This window comes from Nerophis lumbriciformis, linkage group LG38 (genome assembly GCF_033978685.3).
Source record: "Nerophis lumbriciformis linkage group LG38, RoL_Nlum_v2.1, whole genome shotgun sequence".
Lineage (NCBI taxonomy): Eukaryota > Metazoa > Chordata > Actinopteri > Syngnathiformes > Syngnathidae > Nerophis > Nerophis lumbriciformis.
This window is the reverse complement of record NC_084585.2, coordinates 10094207-10113317: the sequence shown is the minus strand read 5'-3', so window position 1 is coordinate 10113317 and position 19111 is coordinate 10094207. Positions and strand designations below refer to the sequence as shown.

General features: G+C 43.6%; 1 protein-coding gene across 1 annotated transcript in view; it reads right to left on the bottom strand.

Annotated features, from left to right (window-relative positions):
- Window positions 1-19111, bottom strand: part of LOC133578401 (aldehyde oxidase 1-like) — a 48931-nt gene that overhangs the window by 4129 nt on the left and 25691 nt on the right. The window contains exons 8-30 of the mRNA XM_061932800.1: window positions 14207-14287; window positions 13216-13360; window positions 13029-13121; window positions 12803-12954; window positions 10892-10985; window positions 10716-10825; window positions 10435-10619; window positions 10125-10287; window positions 7153-7230; window positions 6911-7080; window positions 6716-6842; window positions 6514-6636; window positions 6342-6438; window positions 3897-4021; window positions 3690-3823; window positions 3525-3612; window positions 3374-3460; window positions 2176-2367; window positions 1878-2105; window positions 1718-1813; window positions 1525-1653; window positions 1368-1442; window positions 1241-1293 (exon numbers count right to left, since the gene is read on the bottom strand). Coding sequence (XP_061788784.1) covers window positions 1241-1293; window positions 1368-1442; window positions 1525-1653; window positions 1718-1813; window positions 1878-2105; window positions 2176-2367; window positions 3374-3460; window positions 3525-3612; window positions 3690-3823; window positions 3897-4021; window positions 6342-6438; window positions 6514-6636; window positions 6716-6842; window positions 6911-7080; window positions 7153-7230; window positions 10125-10287; window positions 10435-10619; window positions 10716-10825; window positions 10892-10985; window positions 12803-12954; window positions 13029-13121; window positions 13216-13360; window positions 14207-14287 — 2825 coding nt within the window. The remainder of the gene's footprint in view (window positions 1-1240; window positions 1294-1367; window positions 1443-1524; window positions 1654-1717; window positions 1814-1877; window positions 2106-2175; window positions 2368-3373; window positions 3461-3524; window positions 3613-3689; window positions 3824-3896; window positions 4022-6341; window positions 6439-6513; window positions 6637-6715; window positions 6843-6910; window positions 7081-7152; window positions 7231-10124; window positions 10288-10434; window positions 10620-10715; window positions 10826-10891; window positions 10986-12802; window positions 12955-13028; window positions 13122-13215; window positions 13361-14206; window positions 14288-19111) is intronic.

Here is a 19111-nt window from a genome sequence, read left to right as displayed (position 1 = left end):
CACAAGACTACTTCATCTCTACAGGCCTGTTTCATGAGGGGTTCCCTCAATCATCAGGAAATCTCCTGATGATTGAGGGAACCCCTCATGAAACAGGCCTGTAGAGATGAAGTAGTCTTGTGATTTTTTCCCACACATACATATATATGTCATGTCTGTGTAATCATGTTTTGTTTTAAGTCATGTTTTCTTTAGTTTCTGTCTTTTCACTCCCTTGTCTTGTTTCCATGATTACCCCATTAGTTTCACCTGTTCCACGTTTGGACTCATTGTGCACTCTTGTTTGTCACCATAGCAACCATTAGTTTTCACCTGTCACGTCACGCACCTGTTTCACGTTTTGAGTCACGCACCTGTTTTCGTTAATCATGTCTGTGTTATTTAAGCTTTTCATTTTCTGTTGTTCATCCTGACGACATCTGTCAAGACTTGGACTGTGGCGTGGTTGTGCGCAGACGTGGACAGAGTGTGACAGGGGGCATAAATGCGGGGATGTCGTCAGGACGAACAACAGAAAATGAAAAGCTTAAATAACACAGACATGATTAACGAAAACAGGTGCGTGACGTGACAGGTGAAAACTAATGGTTGCTATGGTGACAAACAAGAGTGCACAATGAGTCCAAACGTGGAACAGGTGAAACTAATGGGGTAATCATGGAAACAAGACAAGGGAGTGAAAAGACAGAAACTAAAGAAAACATGACTTAAAACAAAACATGATTACACAGACATGACAATATATATATATATATATATATATATATATATATATGTATATAATAAAAAATATATATAGCTAGAATTCACTGAAAGTCAAGTATTTATTTTATATATATATATATATATATATATATATATATATACATACATATATATATATATATATATATATATATATATATATATATATACACATATATACATATATATATATATATATATATATATATATATATATATATGTATATATATATATATATATATATATATATAAAAAATAAATACTTGACTTTCAGTGAATTCTAGCTATAAATATAACCCCCCCCCCAGGTCTCAAGGTTGGCAAGTATGAATAAACATTGAATGCAACATGCTAAATCTTGCAGCATGATGATTAGCTTAGCCCAAGGACTTCATCCAGTCAGGTAAGTTTTGATGATATTACTGGGGTAAATATATTTGTACTTGGGAAGCACTGGTCTAAGGTATGACATCTGACACAATGTTTAAGTCTCACCTGTGGTATCCAGTGGCAGATAAACTGATCTTCTCCATAATGGCTTCAGAGACCTGCAAATAAAGTAATGTAATAAATAACTTTTGTGTGTGACATAGCTGCAATTAAATGTATCATCCCTTCGTACCCAATTCTCCCATGTTCCTTTGGGGTTCTTCAGCCGGACTGGCTCCAGTCGCTGATAGAGAGTCTGGCAAGCATTCTAAAAACATGACAGTAATATTTAGCAGTGTACTTGTACTTCAAATGACAGGGGAACAAATAGCAGGAAAAAAGACGTATACCTTTACGGCAATGCCGTTGGCGTCTGTGCCATAGGAGGCGGCGGAGGGGAAGGTGTTAGGAACAGTGCTGGTGTTGGTTTCACTGATGTAGACTTTTGAGGGGGGGATGTGAAGCTCACGACTGGCCACCTGTCCGCATACGAGATTTTGATGCTCTGAAATATCAGACGGGTGTCAGCCATCACATGCGCACCTGTTGCATTTTTGTGTGGACTCCTTGACCCATCTCTGTCCCAGCATGAGTCACCAGAACCGAGCCATCTACATAGATGTTCACCAGAGCGGCGCCCTAGACAAACAAACTTATTTCACCTCATTTTGTAAGCCAGAAAGGAGCTACACAAACAACCTACTTGATTCATGAAGCCTTCTGCAAAGCCGATGCCATATTTAATCGGGGTAATGGCTATTCCTCTCTTCTTCCAGCGGTTCTGCTGGTTAAACTTGTCTACAGCATCGCAGCGGCCATTATAGTCAGACTTGACTTTACATTTGTCCCAGCAGCGCAGTAAGTTCTCTGGGCTGAACTCCATCTTGTAGTGGGTGAGTGATGGTCCTCTGTACATATTGATCTCTTGAATCTGATCAATCATTCGTTATTCAGACATTTCATATAAAATGTAAATAATTGGATTGTGCTTTAGATTTGACCTTATCCACAGGAAACTGTAGCGCCATTCCCACATCATGTATCATGTTCTCCACAATACAAGCACCTTGAGGCACCCCGAAGCCTCTGAAGGATGTGTTGGAGGGCAGGTTGGTTCTGCAGGCGGCAGCTCGGCCACACAGATTTGGAATGTTGTAGGAGTTGTCCAGGTGAAGCAGTATCTTCTCTACTACCTGCAAGATCAATATCACTTGGGTCTTGGGTATTTGAAGAAGAAGCAGTCATATGGTTAACTAAAACATGTTTCCACAAAGTTCAGTATAGGTCACCACTTGATGTGCATATCAGGGTTGCCTGCCAAATCAAACCCTGATATAGGCTGAGACATTCAGATCAACTACAAAACCCAAAATGTTGGCACGTTGTGTAAATGGTAAATAAAAAAAATAAAAATAAATAAAAAATAAATAAATAAATAAATAAATAAAAAATAAAAAAAATAAAAAATAAAAAATAAAAATATTTAAAAAAATAAAATAAAAATATATAAAAATACAATACAATGATTTGCAAATCCTTTTCAACCTATATTCAATTGAATGGACTGCAAAGACAAGATATTTAACGTTCAAACTGCTACACTTTGTTATTTTTTTGCAAATATTATCATTTGGAATTTGATGCCTGCAACATGTTTCAAAAAAGCTGGTACAAGTGGCAAAAAAGACTGAGAACGTTGAGGAATGCTCATCAAACACTTATTTGGAACATCCCACAGGTGAACAGGCTAATTGGTAACGGGTGGGTGCCATGATTTGATATAAAAGCAGCTTCCATGAAATGCTCAGTCATTCACAAACAAGGATGGGGCGAGGGTCACCACTTTGTCAACAAATGTGTGAGCAAATTGTCGAACAGTTTAAGAACAACATTTCTCAACGAGCTATTGCAAGGAATTTAGGGATTTCACCATCTACGGTCTGTAACATCATCAAAAGTTTCAGAGAATCTGCCATTGATAATATTGAGAATCAATTTCCTACCCTAAACTGGACAAACTTAAAAAGAGCCTCATCATCCAAGCAGGCTTCATCAGTTCATGCTCAAAAGACTAGTTAGGACAGCTCTAGACTAAAACAACCAGAACCTGACAATCTGTTGCGATCAATTGATTGCTATGAGAACTGAACTGCTTGGTGGAAAAATAAGACTAAGAAAGAGTGAACCTATGTCACGCACAAAGACTGATTCATCGACTGCATTGCCAGCATTGGTGTAGATCTGGAAATCTGCCGCCAGGATCCTTCCATCTTTCTGGAAGCCAACCTAAAAACAAACACGGTTGTTGTTAACTGAAGAGTCTGCTGATTTGTACAAATGTGTCCAATACTTTGTATTTGCCCAGCACAGGATGACGTCCGCCAGTGATCAGCATGTCCTCACCTCGTTCCAAAACACAGCGGACTGGACAGTTGTTCCTGAAACAAAGCAACAACAAATCAGACTGTCTTTTGAAGTGATGAAGAAAATCAGTTAGGTTTTTGGGAACACTTACTTCCACGCAGCCAGAGACGTGATACAAGCAAGTATGTTGGTTTTTACGACCTTCCCTCCAAATGCCCCGCCCAATCTTTTGACGTGACAGATCACTCGGTTGGACGGGACGGCCAACGTTTCAGCAACAGCTATCTAGAGGCAGAACATATGGCAGCACACCTGATGTCACAAGGGAGGAAATACATAACAGATGGCCTTGAAGTACCTGAAGTGCTGTTGGCCACTGAGAAGACGCATAAACGTTCAACTCCCTTTCCTCTCCCACTGGTACGACCAACATGCTCTGGGTCTCCATGTAGAAATGTTCCTGGCCGCCTATACGAATCTCTCCTGGAGAAAATATCCAAAGGTTTTCAAAGAGAATAGAGCATGTGGTCCTCAGATCAGTATCGGACTAGCCCAAGCTGGGCGTAGAAATCTTTCTGAGGCAATTTTAAAAAATGGACACTCCATCCATCCATCCATCTTCTTCCGCTTATCCGAGGTCGGGTCGCGGGGGCAGCAGTCTAAGCAGGGAAGCCCAGACTTCCCTCTCCCCCAGCCACTTCGTCCAGCTCCTCCCGGGGGATCTCGATAAGTCTTCCCAACGTGCCCGAAACACCTCCCTTGGGAGGCGTTCAGGTGGCATCCTGACCAGATGCCCGAACCACCTCATCTGGCTCCTCTCCATGTGGAGGAGCAGCGGCTTTACTTTGAGCTCCTCCCGGATGACAGAGGTTCTCACCCTATCTCTAAGAGAGAGCCCCGCCACCCGGCGGAGGAAACTCATTTCGGCCAATTGTACCCGTGATCTTGTCCTTTCGGTCATGACCATAGGTGAGGATGGGAACGTAGATCGACCGGTAAATCGAGAGCCCTGCCTTCCGGCTCTGCTCCTTCTTCACCACAACGGATCGATACAGCGTCCGCATTACTGAAGACACCGCACCGATCCGCCTGTCGATCTCACGATCCACTCTTCCCTCACTCGTGAACAAGACTCTGAGGTACTTGAACTCCTCCACTTGGGGCAAGATCTCCTCCCCAACCCGGAGATGGCACTCCACCCTTTTCCGGGCGAGAACCATGGACTCGGACTTGGAGGTGCTGATTCTCATCCCAGTCGCTTCACACTCGGCTGTGAACCGATCCAGTGAGAGCTGAAGATCTTGGCCAGATGAAGCCATCAGGACCACATCATCTGCAAATAGCAGAGACCTAATCCTGCAGCCACCAAACCAGATACCCTCAACGCCTTGACTGCGCCTAGAAATTCTGTCCATAAAAGTTATGAACAGAATGGGTGACAAAGGGCAGCCTTGGCGGAGTCCAACCCTCACTGGAAACGTGTCCGACTTACTGCCGGCAATGCGGACCAAGCTCTGACACTGATCATACAGGGAGCGAACCGCCACAATAAGACAGTCCGTTACCCCATACTCTCTAAGCACTCCCCACAGGACTTCCCGGGGTACACGGTCGAATGCCTTCTCCAAGTCCACAAAGCACATGTAGACTGGTTGGGCAAACTCCCATGCACCCTCAAGGACCCTGCCGAGAGTATAAAGCTGATCCACAGTTCCACGACCAGGACGAAAACCACACTGTTCCTCTTGAATCCGAGGTTCGACTATCCGGCGTAGCCTCCTCTCCAGTACACCTGAATAGACCTTACCAGGAAGGCTGAGGACACTCTTGTTTAAAAAAAATACTCTGACATCACAAAATTGGGCGCCTGCAGAATGAAAAATGAAGGAACAAATTTCACTCCTAAAATTTCTCAGTGAGGCCACTGAAAAGACTTCCCACACCAATGAGGATAATAAAGCAACTTTCAACCCAAATTAAGTGTGCAATGGACAATACAGTTTGTTGTTTGTTACCATGAATTGATTAACGTGGACCCCGACTTAAACAAGTTGAAAAACTTATTGGGGTGTTACCATTTAGTGGTCAATTGTACGGAATATGTACTGTACTGTGCAATCTAATAATAAAAGTTTCAATCAATCAATTCAATCAAACAATGTTGTTGTTGACGTTGTTACTCGTGTTTTTCTGGACGGAAACGTGGGGAAAACACGAAAAGTATGGTAACATTTCTCCCTAAACATCAAATCAGACCTTGCTTTTAATGGCAGTACTTCTGTGATTCGGGGGCATTTAAAGCAACAGAACAAATACCCAGAACCCCTTGCAGCACTAACTTTTCCGGGACGCTACAATATACACCTCCCGCTACCCCCCCCCCCCCCCCACCCCCAACCCTGCCCACCTCAACCTCAGCATGTCCCAAATTCCAAGCTGCTGTTTTGAGGCATGTTAAAAAAAAAAAGCACTTTGTGACTTCAATAATAAATATGGCAGTGCCATGTTGCCATTTTTTTCCATAACTTGAGTTGATTTATTTTGGAAAACCTTGTTACATTGTTTAATGCATCCAGCGGGGCATCACAACAAAATTAGGCATAACAATGTGTTAATTCCACGACTGTATATATCGGTATCGGTTGATATCGGAATCGGTAATTAAGAGTTGGACAATATCGGCATATCGGATATCGGCAAAAAAGCCATTATCGGACATCTCTACAAACAACACAACAGCATTAGATTACTGTTAGGGGTGGAATGGAGCCGTTTAACTCCACAGAGTTGAAAGGCTATTTACCTTCATGAACCAGATCGACACCCTTGAAGGCCTCTGTCACATTTCCTCTCTCAATCTTCCTCCGTGGCTCATAGAAGGATGACTGCTTAATGGCGTCCTGTTACAGTGAGAGTAAGACCACTTATCCCGAACCCGACAACGATGTACAACCCGATTGGTGTTTTTTCTTCACCTCGATAGTAAAAATCGGGTCTGGCAAGTCTTCATAGCTGATATTCACTGCTGATGCACCTCTTTTGGCATGAACTCTGGAGTCCGCCAAGACAGCACACACTATTTGACCGATGCATGACACCTGGACACACGGAACTAGCGCATGCACATCTTCTGCTGACCCTGCTGACAATTACATCCAAGATTAACAAATGACTGACCTGTGTCCTAGCAAGCACTTCTTCATCATAACCACAAAGGATGCGGGTTTTCTTCCCAGGAATATCTTTGGCCGTGATGACGTCAATGACACCAGGAAGTAGTAGGGCATTGCTCACATCCACGCTTCTGTTAAAAAAATAAAAACATGAGTCATGCAGAACATGTTGAATGTGTCCAGAATCATTTTTCCTCACATGATCTTGGCATGTGCTTTTGAGCTGGTGACCAGAGCCAGGAAATGTTCGCCATCAATTGTCGGGAGATCATCGCAGTAAACTGCCTCTCCAGTGGCCTGGCTGATGGCGGATCGATGCATGACGGGTCTGCCCACCGGGTCATGTTCGCTCTGGCCCTCAGAGACATTCTGAAGAAGAGGCAGCCAGGTTTATTTGACAAATGTGTGCGTTTGAAGGAGAAAATGGTGACCTATACTGACATGGAACTCCTGTTGGCTCCGCTGGATCTCTCTGGGCAGTGGTTCAATCTTCTCCGTGACTTCTTCTTCAATCACGTTCTTCAAAAGACAATAATTTACCGTGCCAGTGAAAGTTCTCATTCATCCAAAGGGCATTGTATTCTCAAGGCATTCATTCTGAGAAATGACCACAAGTGGACTGTTCAGATATTCTTAGAAGACGTTTCTCCTCAGCTAGCAAACTTCATCAGTCCATACTCACAGACTTTAGTTAGACAGCTCTAGTTTGAGTTCATAGTGCAGGATCCAAATGATTTAAAGCAGGGCTATTCCCAAATGCAGCCCGGGAATGAGACCATACAGGCTCCCAAGTTCAGTTCAAAATTTGGGAGACAAACATTTTTGCTACAAATTCCTAAAAACACTAGAGTGCTCCTTATGTATGAAAGAACTTGGACCATTGTATGCACAGAGACTTGCACTGACATTTGAAGCTTGCTAGCAAACATAGAACACTGTGTTCAAAAGTTGTGATTTACATAACTGAGGTGTTCCTCAAGGCAATCCTTTAGAGGGGAACTGCACTTTTTTTGAAATTTTGCCTATTGTTCACAATCATTATAAAAGACATGATGGCGGATTTTTTAATGCATTCTAACTTGCAAGCAAACTAACAGTGAAGACAATGGGAGGTCCTCTATTGCGTCCATACAATCCAATAAACAACCATTCAAAAACTGCCAACAATACTCAATTTGTAATTCGTGACTTGAATATTAACCAAGTATTAGTGATATTGTTATTATAAGCGCTAACACAGACAGACTTTTTATAGCCGCGCCGTGATCACTACCGTGTGTCGCTATGTTTATATCATCGAGTGGTCTGCTGCTTTCTCACTTCCTTGCCCCCGGAAAGTTAATTGGAGATCATGAATCATGCATCTCACCTGGACAGAAGAAGTTTGAGGACGTATTCTAACAAGTTACGACACGAAAAGACGCTTTGTCCCACCAAGGTCTCCCACCCTGTTTCTTTGTGAGGATTATGGTCATTCTTCATCTAAATGGGAATATACTGTATGTACATCCCAGCAGTCAGCATCTTAATGACAACAGACCTTGCACAGTAAGTGATGTTTTATTTTTTGTTGGCACTCATCATTAAGTATATGATTGATTGAAGTCTGCATTGAGTAATAATCAGTGATGAAGTAAAATAAAAAGCAAACGCAATGCTTAAAATTATCAAAATACGTCAATATTAAATGTTATTATAAATGTGCCGTTACTACAGTATCATATGTACATCATGTAAAACCTCAATAGAGGTGTATGAATGTTTTTTCAAGGGCTTTATAGGCGGAATTGCATGGCACCGGCTGCCATAGGCTCCATTGTAAGCCAACTTTTGATCGCTCTTTCTCACTGGCACTCATCGAGGGCGGACGCTCCCCTTTCCTCTCCCTTATCTCTCCTGCTTGCTTCTTTGTCTTGTCTTGTCTTAACTTTTTTTGTTGCCTCTTTTTGCACTGCTTTCCAAATCTAAACATTGTAACTATTTAACTGGCCTCAACAAAATTGACAAAATCTTGGGTTTGGGGGAACCTGCTTGTCGTGACGGAGCGGTTGTTGCTGGACACGCGACGGACTCTTGGAGAAGAAGGAGTGCCGCGTGCCTGGCAACTCTTTTCAGTCGAGGACGTGAAGATATCTACCTATTCGGAATTATGACAACAGGACATCTGCTGATTGGAGTAAGCGTTGCTCTGGTTTGTCGACAAAGTACCCCAAAGCTGCCACTAATGATTGGAGGATGCGGGAAGAACTGTGGACACTCTTGTGTTTTTGAATCACATCGGACTGTCTTCCCCGCAGGAGTGAAAGGCACATTTTATTTTCACTTGCATACAAAACATTCTAACTTGGATTGATTCCCTGGCTTGGAGACTCTCCCGAAGGTCAGTGCGGCGAAGACACAACAAACTCCCTTCTTGTCTCTCATGGACACACACCTGTTGTTGACTTTGGACTTATTGGCTGCACGACATCAAGGCCGCGGAACAGAGATACACTGCAGGCTTACACACACACGTGCATCCACAAAAATATACGCCACACACACATACCCCAACCCCAATCCAACGCCATTGACGCAAATCCCATAGGGGTGATGGAAGAATGGTCAGCGCCTGAGAGCTGCGGCCTGCCACCATGACCCCGCACTCCCTTCCCTCTGTTGCTAGATATCTCGAGATGTACGTTGTAATATGTATATGTGCTTTGTTATGGAGGTTTTTTCCCACTCCAGACTGGGTCCCCTTAGGAGCCCAGTGTAGATTGTATTTTTTTACTCATCCTTCCCCAGCGTTTACATTTTTCCCATATTTTACGGGGCGCCTTGTGGCGACCTATCAGCGTTCCTGTTCTGTAACCCTGTACACTGTTTGTTTGTCTAATCTTGAACGGGTTTCTGCTGAAAACAAAGTTTTGTTGTACTTGTGCAATGACAATAAAGACCTATCTTATCCTGTCCTTTGTAGACCGAATTGCGCTGCACCGGCTGCCATAGGTTCCATTGTAAGCAAACTTTTGATCGCATTTATTTAATATTTAAAATGTAAAAAAAAACCCACAACAACCCGACCTCGGATAAGCGGAAGAAGATGGATAGATGGATGGAAAAAACAAAAACATCCATCGTTATTTCTGTCATAATGATTGTGAACGATAGGCAAAATTCCAAAGAAAGTGCAGTTCCCCTTTGAGTACTCAGCTTTTTGACAGTTACAAATGTTTTTCGTGATGTGATTTATGTAACTAAGGTGATGCTGTAGCCTGCTTACTTCGGATGCAGTCAGTAAACAAGGGATGGTTTGCCCAGGGCGTAAATTTAGCCTCTGATGCAGTTGCTATCCATTCAATACACTGAGAATACTTGACCAACGTTTCCATTATAAACGATGTAGGCTGGACCATGCAGCAGGTGCTTACCATCTTTCTGAGGGTCTGAAGGATCTCTAGATTGAATTTGAAAAGGAAACTGAGAGTCAGAGAGCGACGGAACTCTGCTTTTCCTCCTGGAATCGAAGGTGGGAGGTCAAATTCTTTGATGAGGACGTCGTAAGCCTGGCTGAGGGTTTCATCATTCCACGGTCTGGATAAGATGTTGTTATAAATTAATGGTGAAACATCAACAATCACTAATCCCTGCTTTGGATTCATTCTACATGGATTGTCATGAAGATGGATTGCCAAAACTAACAGAAACAATAATAAGAATACTACATAAAACATGGCTGACCGTGCAATGATAGCAGCACAGGTTTTGGCGGCGCTGGCTGTGGTTGCGCCTACACCTCCATAGTAGATACTGATATCTTCTACTATTCTGGACCCTTTAGAGAACATCACTCGCATCCCAGTGGTCACAGTAGCAAATGCGCTCTCCTTTCTTGGAGCCTGACGGAATGCTCGAACAAACTCTCCCTGCAGTACAAACATGACATGGCACCATATATTTATACTGATTTTAATATCTTTATGTGTGTATTGTTTTTGTATTTCCAAAAGCAACATTTTCACCTTTCTGGAAAAAGGGATTCGCACAGAGACAACAATCTCCTCTGGCTTCAAGATGGTTTTCCCAAGGCTCACAAAGAAGTCCTGATTGAGTGGAACCTCCCGTTTTCCTTCTGGTGATGCAGAATAAACGTGTGATTTGCAGAAGTGGTGAAAGTTCCTGTTTGTCAGTATCTTACCACTGTTGATGACGCTCACGCTGCAGTTACCGGCAGCAAAAACTGGGTTTAGGTCAGAGTTTGGATATGCACTCATAATGTTTCCTCCAAGAGTCTGAAAAATGAAAACATGTGACACACAATTCACAGCCTTCATGACACAGAAATATAAATGTATAATCACTTCATGATAATATTATACAATAACCTACGCGTTTGATTTATTATATTTTTTTATGAACAAACTGATGGATAACTTGCTTTGAAATCTTTTTTTTTTTTTTTTTCTGTCTTGCCTCTGTTGAGGGCGGTCACATTTTTTCTCCCAGCTTGCTCTCTTTGTTTTTGTCTTGTCTGAACTTTTTTGAAGCCTCTTTCTTTGCGCTGTCCTCAAATCTAAACATCAGACATGGAAATGATCAGCTGGACTCTCGACGCAATTGACAAAATCTTTTCGACGAGGAAAAGAGGTTCGGGGGAGCCTGGCTGCCCTGATGGAACCATTGCTGCGGGTTACGTGAGAGATTCCTAGGATAAATGGAGAATCATGTGCCTCTCAGTTCTTTCCATCGAGGACGTGGAAGACATCTACCTATTTGGAACCGTGATCGCGGGGCACCTGCTGATTAGGCTGGGCATTGCTCTGGTGTATCGTCAAATTCGTAAGACGATGGCAGCCACTCAAGGAGCCCAAAGGCTGTTCTTCGCAATGGATGGTTTGGGCAGGGCTGTGGGAACACAGACTGTGGTGATTTCTGAACTGAATCGCAAGATGGATCACATCATGGAGAAGCTTGCTAAAAAGGAAAATTTTATTGAATTTGAGAGCACCCAGCATGGACGAATAGAAAAGACAAGTAATTGTTTTGTCTGCTCGCAGAAAACAAACATCCTAATCTACGATTTGACTCCCTCGAATGGCCTTGACACTGTGAAAACAGGACCAGGCTGTTCTGAAAAACACCCCCGAGAACACCTCAATGATGGACGCTTTTGACCTCCCTCCCTCCTCAACGACACCTGGAGTGGAACTTTTGCAGATCGGCCTCAGTCTATAAAAACATTACATCATCACACCCAAGACAATTGGGCACACACGCACACCCCCCTCCCCCACCCCACGCCTTCACCACCACTTGTTTCCTCTCGGGATGATGGTCGGATGGCAGCGCTTCATAGCAGCGGTCACCTTCCAGGGCCCCAACTCCCCGCCCCTCTGTTGTGAGTTTGTCGTGATTAAATGTAACGTGTTTATGTGTGCATTGCATGGAGATTTCTTCCCACTCCAGACTAGGCCCCCTTAGCAGCCCAGTCTAGATTGTATTTTTTTACTCATCTTTTTCCCCAGCGTTTTACATTTTTCTCATCTTTTACGGGGCACCTTGTGGTGACCCATCAGCGTTCCTTTTCTGTAACCCTGTACACTGTTTGTTTGACTAATCTTGAACGGGTTTGTGCTGAAAACAAAGTTTTGTTGTACTTGTGCAATGACAATAAAGACCTATCTGATCTGATCAGATCAGGGGACGGTGTGGCGCGGCTGTGAGAGTGGCCGTGCCAGCAACCTGAGGGTTCCTGGTTCAATCCCCACCTTCTACCAACCTCGTCACATCCGTTGTGTCCTTGAGCAAGACACTTCGTCCTTGCTCCTGATGGGTCGTGGTTAGGGCCTTGCATGGCAACAGTGTGTGAATGTGTGTGTGAATGGGTGAATGTGGAAATAGTGTCAAAGCGCTTTGAGTACCTTGAAGGTAGAAAAGCGCTATACAAGTATAACCCATTTATCATTTATCTGATCTGATCCAAGTCAATGTGACAGGTAGATAATTCCAACAAAAATGTTTGGAATACACAATAGTATAATAATTAGTGCACTATCAAATCATAATAAAGGTTGAAAACAAAAACAATGCCTTTGGGTAGTCTACTCACAGCAACATTGCGAATCTGTTGGCTTCCCAAATTCCCTAGCTGCTTGATGAGCGCTCTGAACAGCTCTGTCTTCTCCTCTGGAAACTGGCAGCAAAACTTATTCAAAATAGCCCGGGTCTCAGAGAGGGTGTAGCCCGCTCCCACCCAAACACCTACAGAGAACCAATAACTAGTGACATTGACCATAATCAGATTATCAAAGCACAGCCTGATAGATTTTACCCACCATGTGGCGTCTCAGTCACCTCAAAGAGCTCCACTACTCGAATGGAAGATATCACCAATGGATGCGTAACGCCCTTGAATTTCATATCCGGACCTTTGACACCAAGCACAAGGATCAGCAAATTGCACCCTGCATCCTGGTTTTTTTCTTATCAGAATTAATCCTCAAATGACATATTGATTTGGACCTAAATTAGTATTCCCCATGATCAACGGAGCCTTTGGGTTGCTGGTCTTGAGCTGGACCAGCTCCTCTAGCAGAACAGGGGACTTCCAGGTCATCCTCTCCCCACAAAATGTGAGTGTCTGTGGCCTGTCAGTTTCCGCCATCAGCTGGGGGTAAGAACACAGACGGGTTAGACCAGGGGTCACCAACCTTTTTGAAACCAAGAGCTACTTCTTGGGTACTGATTAATGCGAAAGGCTACCAGTTTGATACACACGTAAATAAATTGCCAGAAATAGCCAATTTGCTCAATTTACCTTAACTCTATGTTATTATTAATAATTCATGATATTTATCTTTGTGGAAACACTGATCATTTTAATGATTTCTCACAATAAATATATATAGAAACAGATAAATATCAATATGCAACACTTTATTTTTATATTTTCTTTAAGTGCACATTTTTCAAATTGAACATTTGCAAATGATCACTTCTAAGACAGTCTTGTGAAATCACAATATCCCATTTTAACTAGCTAGCCACTAACATTTTTTAACAAATCATTAATTACTTTGCACCATGTTTGTACAAATAATAACTCATGTAAAATACAAAAGTCAACTCTCAAATGTTTAAATAAATCATGTCACACTTTGAACTGGACACCAAATCTATTATCTGTTTCTTTGTCAGTTAGTGAAGACCAAGTCTTTAAAATATTTTCTTGGATTTTCAAATTCTATTTGAGTTTTGTCTCTCTTAGAATTAAAAATGTTGAGCAAAGCGAGACCAGCTTGCTAGTAGTAAATAAATACATTTTAAAAAATAGAGGCAGCTCACTGGTAAGTGCTGCTATTTGAGCTATTTTTAGAACAGGCCAGCGGGCTACTCATCTGGTCCTTACGGGCTACCTGGCACCACGTTGGTGACCCCTGGGTTAGACTGTCTGAGGGAGCAAAGTGAGTGGTCTAGCTCTGTACACAACAAATGGAACACTTTGTGGGTTTACAATCAGTTCCGGGGGAAAGATCAGGTCTTGTGTCGCGTCCAGTGGCAGAAAGTCCAACTTGTCAAACAGCAATGGAGTTTCCTGGGAAGCAGAGACAATGTAAGGCATTCATATACAAATATAAACGAGAAATGTGTGGTCACTAAGCGATGATACAGTCAGTACTGGGGATCAGGGTTGTCCCAATACCAATATTGTGGTACCGGTGTATACCAAAACTTTGATACTTTTCAAAATAAAGGGGACAACAAAAACATTTCATTATTGGTTTTATTTGAACATAATTCTTATGGCAAGGCAAGGCAAGGCAACTTTATTTATATAGCACGTTTACAACAATTTTTTAAATTGGACCAAAGTGCTTCACAGGTTAAAAAAAAATATGATACAGTTAACAAATGTTTCTTATTGCAATCAAAAACTAATTTTGGCATTAATTAAGATAGTAAATATACTTGACAACTTCTCTTTTAGTGGTAAGTAAGCAAATAAAGGCTCCTAATTGGCTGCTGACGTATGCAGGGACATATTGTGTCATTTATCATTCTATTATTTTGTCAAAATTAAGAGGGACAAGCGGTAGAAAATTGATTACTTGTTCATTTACTGTTAATATCTGCTTATTTTCTGTTTTATCATGTTCTAGCTACACTTCTGTTTAAATGTTATAATCACTTATTCTTCTGTTGTTTGATGCTTAACATACAATTTGGGTGATACTACAAATTTTGGTATCAATCCAATACTAAGTCGTTAGAGGGTCATACATTGGTCATAATTAAAGTTTTCCCGTGGCAAAGGACGTATTTCATGGGTTTGTCAACAATAAAAAAGACAAAAGATTTTGAAATAATAAAAAAATATTGATGTTATCATTGTAGTTTCGACTATGTATGACTCTTGTACTTGGCATCATTATAGTCAATGTCTGTGTGTGTAGTTGTAGACCAGGGGTGCTCACACTTTTTCTGCAGGCGAGCTACTTTTCAATTGATCAAGTCGTGGGGATCTACCTCATTCATATATATAATTTATATTTACTTATTTATGAAATATATGTTTTTGTTAATAAGTTAAAGGTGTTTAATGATAATGGAAGCATGTTTAACACATATAGTTAATATTGTTAATAAATTAAAGGTGTTTAAAGATAATGCAAGAATGTTTAATACATATAGTTAATATTGTTAATAAATTAAAGGTGTTTAATGATAATACAAGTATGTTTAATACATATAGTTAATATTGTTAACAAGTTAAAGGTGTTTAAAGATAATACATATAGTGTCATGTCTGTATTATCATGTTTTGTTTTAAGTCATGTTTTGTTTAGTTTCTGTCTTTTCACTCCCTTGTCTGGTCACCATAGCAACCATTAGTTTTCACCTGTCACGTCACGCACCTGTTTCACGTTTTGAGTCACGCACCTGTTTTCGTTAATCATGTCCATAGTATTTAAGTTAATTCATTTTCTGTTGTTCGGCCTGACGACATCCCCGTATTATACACCTGTCACACTCTGTCCACCTCTGCGCACTTGTCCATGCCAAGTAAGTTTTGTTTATTATTGCCATAGTTAGTGTTTTATGTTGTTCATAGTTTTTTGCCCCCGTGCAAGTCTTTTGTTTTCGTTAGTCAAGTTTGTACATCCGCCTTGAGCGCGCCTTTTGTTCTTTTGAGTGTTATTAAAAATGTATTTACCTTCACGCCATGACCAGTCCAATTCACTTGCACCTCGGGAGAACAAACCAAGCCATAGTCCAAGTCCTGACAGATGTCGTCAGCTGAAAAGTTCTCCCGCAAGATTGGACGAAGGAACGTGGGAGGTCCTGCGCGCCATGGAAGCTGAGACGCTCCGCTATTCCCCCAAGGAGCGCAAGGATCTCATGTGGGGTCCGACCGGCAAACTGGTGCCGATCAGCTCCGTTTGGCCCGGGGACGTTGGCGCGTCATCCCAGCCACGGAAGCGCCGCCAAAGGCGAGGGACGCCAGGAAGGACTTCCGCGAGCCAGCGGGACACGCCGCTCTCACAAGCCCCGCCCCCTCCGGGCGGAAGCAAGCAACAGTCTGATATTCCCCAGGATGACATCACAGCCCAGGATTTTTTTTTTAACTCTTTTTCTTTTGAACACCCGCCTCCAACAAAAGACACTAATGGCATGACTTTGATAAAACATTATCAAAACATGTTTTTAGAGATTAGGTCTAATCAGTCCAAGCCACGTCCCAAATTTCATGCCCCGCCCCCCAAGACTCATGCCCCGCCCCCCAAGACTCAAGTCCCGCCCCCGTCACAATTTTTTTCTTTTTTTCCGCCCACACAACCCCAGGTGGGGGATAAAAAAACAAAACATTGTGGACAACTTAAAGGGGAAATTTCAGCCCTCCTCCAGACCTCCCTCCGCCCACCCCTAGAGAGAGTTCCAGACCGCAGGGAGCGCGTCTGGTATCCGCCCCTTGAGGGGGGGGCTGGGGTCGGGAGCTGTGTTGGTGGGGTGGCTCGGCATCACCATGCCAAACCACAGCCTCCAGCACGGCCGCCACCACCAGTCTTCCGACCTGTCAAGCCACAGCCTCCAGCACGACCGCCCTCACCAGTCTTCCGACCTGCCAAGCCGCAACCCCCAGCTAGGCCACCTCCACCTGCACCGAGGCTAGCACCAGCTCCACCATGCCAAGCTCCGCTACCAGCTCCACGACGCCAAGCTCCGGTACCAGCTCCACGACGCCAAGTGCCGCCAGTCGCAGCTCCACGACGCCAAGTGCCGCCAGTCGCAGCTCCACGACGCCAAGTGCCGCCAGTCGCAGCTCCACGACGCCAAGTGCCGCCAGTCGCAGCTCCACGACGCCAAGTGCCGCCAGTCGCAGCTCCACGACGCCAAGTGCCGCCAGTCGCAGCTCCACGACGCCAAGTGCCGCCAGTCGCAGCTCCACGACGCCAAGTGCCGCCAGTCGCAGCTCCACGACGCCAAGTGCCGCCAGTCGCAGCTCCACGACGCCAAGACCAAGACCAAGACCCGCCATGCCAAGACCAAGACCAAGACCCGCCATGCCAAGACCAAGACCAAGACCCGCCATGCCAAGACCAAGACCCGCCATGCCAAGACCAAGACCCGCCATGCCAAGACCAAGACCAAGACCCGCCATGCCAAGACCAAGACCAAGACCCGCCATGCCAAGACCAAGACCCGCCATGCCAAGACCAAGACCCGCCATGCCAAGACCAAGACCCGCCATGCCAAGACCAAGACCCGCCATGCCAAGACCAAGACCCGCCATGCCAAGACCAAGACACGCCATGCCAAGACCAAGACACGCCATGCCAAGACCAAGACACGCCATGCCAAGACCAAGACACGCCATGCCAAGACCAAGACACGCCATGCCAAGACCAAGACTCGCCATGCCAAGACCAAGACCCACACCAAGACCAAGACCAAGACCCACACCAAGACCAAGACCCGCCATGCCAAGACCCACACCCACACCAAGACCAAGACCCACGCCGAGCTTCGCCGCTGGACGCGTCACGCCGAGCTTCGCCACCTGACTTGCCACGCCGAGCTGCCACGCCTGCCAAGTTGACGACGCGCCTGCCTCCTCGTCGGCCACGGATATGGCCGCTACCTGGTCGCCCGCCACGCCAAGTGCGCCCACCTCCCAGTCGGCCACGAATGTGGCCATTCCCTGGGCGCCCGCCTCGCCTGCTGCAGCGGCGTTCCACTCGCCGCCACCTAACTCTGCCCCGGTGGATACGGGGACACGTGGTCTGGCGACCCACCGCCATGTCCCCCTCCCGCCCTCCCATGACTTTTTGTTAAGTTTTTTCTTGGACATCTAGTATCTGTCCTTAAGGGAGGGGCTCTGTCATGTCTGTATTATCATGTTTTGTTTTAAGTCATGTTTTGTTTAGTTTCTGTCTTTTCACTCCCTTGTCTGGTCACCATAGCAACCATTAGTTTTCACCTGTCACGTCACGCACCTGTTTCACGTTTTGAGTCACGCACCTGTTTTCGTTAATCATGTCCATAGTATTTAAGTTAATTCATTTTCTGTTGTTCGGCCTGACGACATCCCCGTATTATACACCTGTCACACTCTGTCCACCTCTGCGCACTTGTCCATGCCAAGTAAGTTTTGTTTATTATTGCCATAGTTAGTGTTTTATGTTGTTCATAGTTTTTTGCCCCCGTGCAAGTCTTTTGTTTTCGTTAGTCAAGTTTGTACATCCGCCTTGAGCGCGCCTTTTGTTCTTTTGAGTGTTATTAAAAATGTATTTACCTTCACGCCATGACCAGTCCAATTCACTTGCACCTCGGGAGAACAAACCAAGCCATAGTCCAAGTCCTGACATATAGTTAATATTGTTAACAAGTTAAAGGTGTTTAATGATTATACAAGCATGTTTAATACATATAGTTAATATTATTAATAAGTTAAAGGTGTTTAAAGATAATACAAGCATGTTTAACACATATAGTTAATATTGTTAACAAGTTAAAGGTGTTTAATGATAATACAAAAGCAATATAGTTAATATTGTTAATAAGTTAAAGGTGTTTAAAGATAATGCAAGCATGTTTAACACATATAGTTAATATTGTTAACAAGTTAAGGTGTTTAAAGATAATACAGGCATGTTTAACATATAGATTCCTTTCTTTCATGAAGACAAGAATATAAGTTGGTGTATTACCTGATTCTGATGACTTGCATTGATTGGAATCAGACAGTGGTGCTAAAAACGTCCGCATTTTCGAATGGAGGAGAAAAAAGTCCTCCTTTCTGTCCAATACCACATGAAAGTGGTTGGTTTTTGGCATCTTGTTTGTCCAGCTTCCGTACTCCTTTGTATACACTTTACAAGAAATACATTGTCGGCAAACTCCGTAGCTTGCTAGCTTG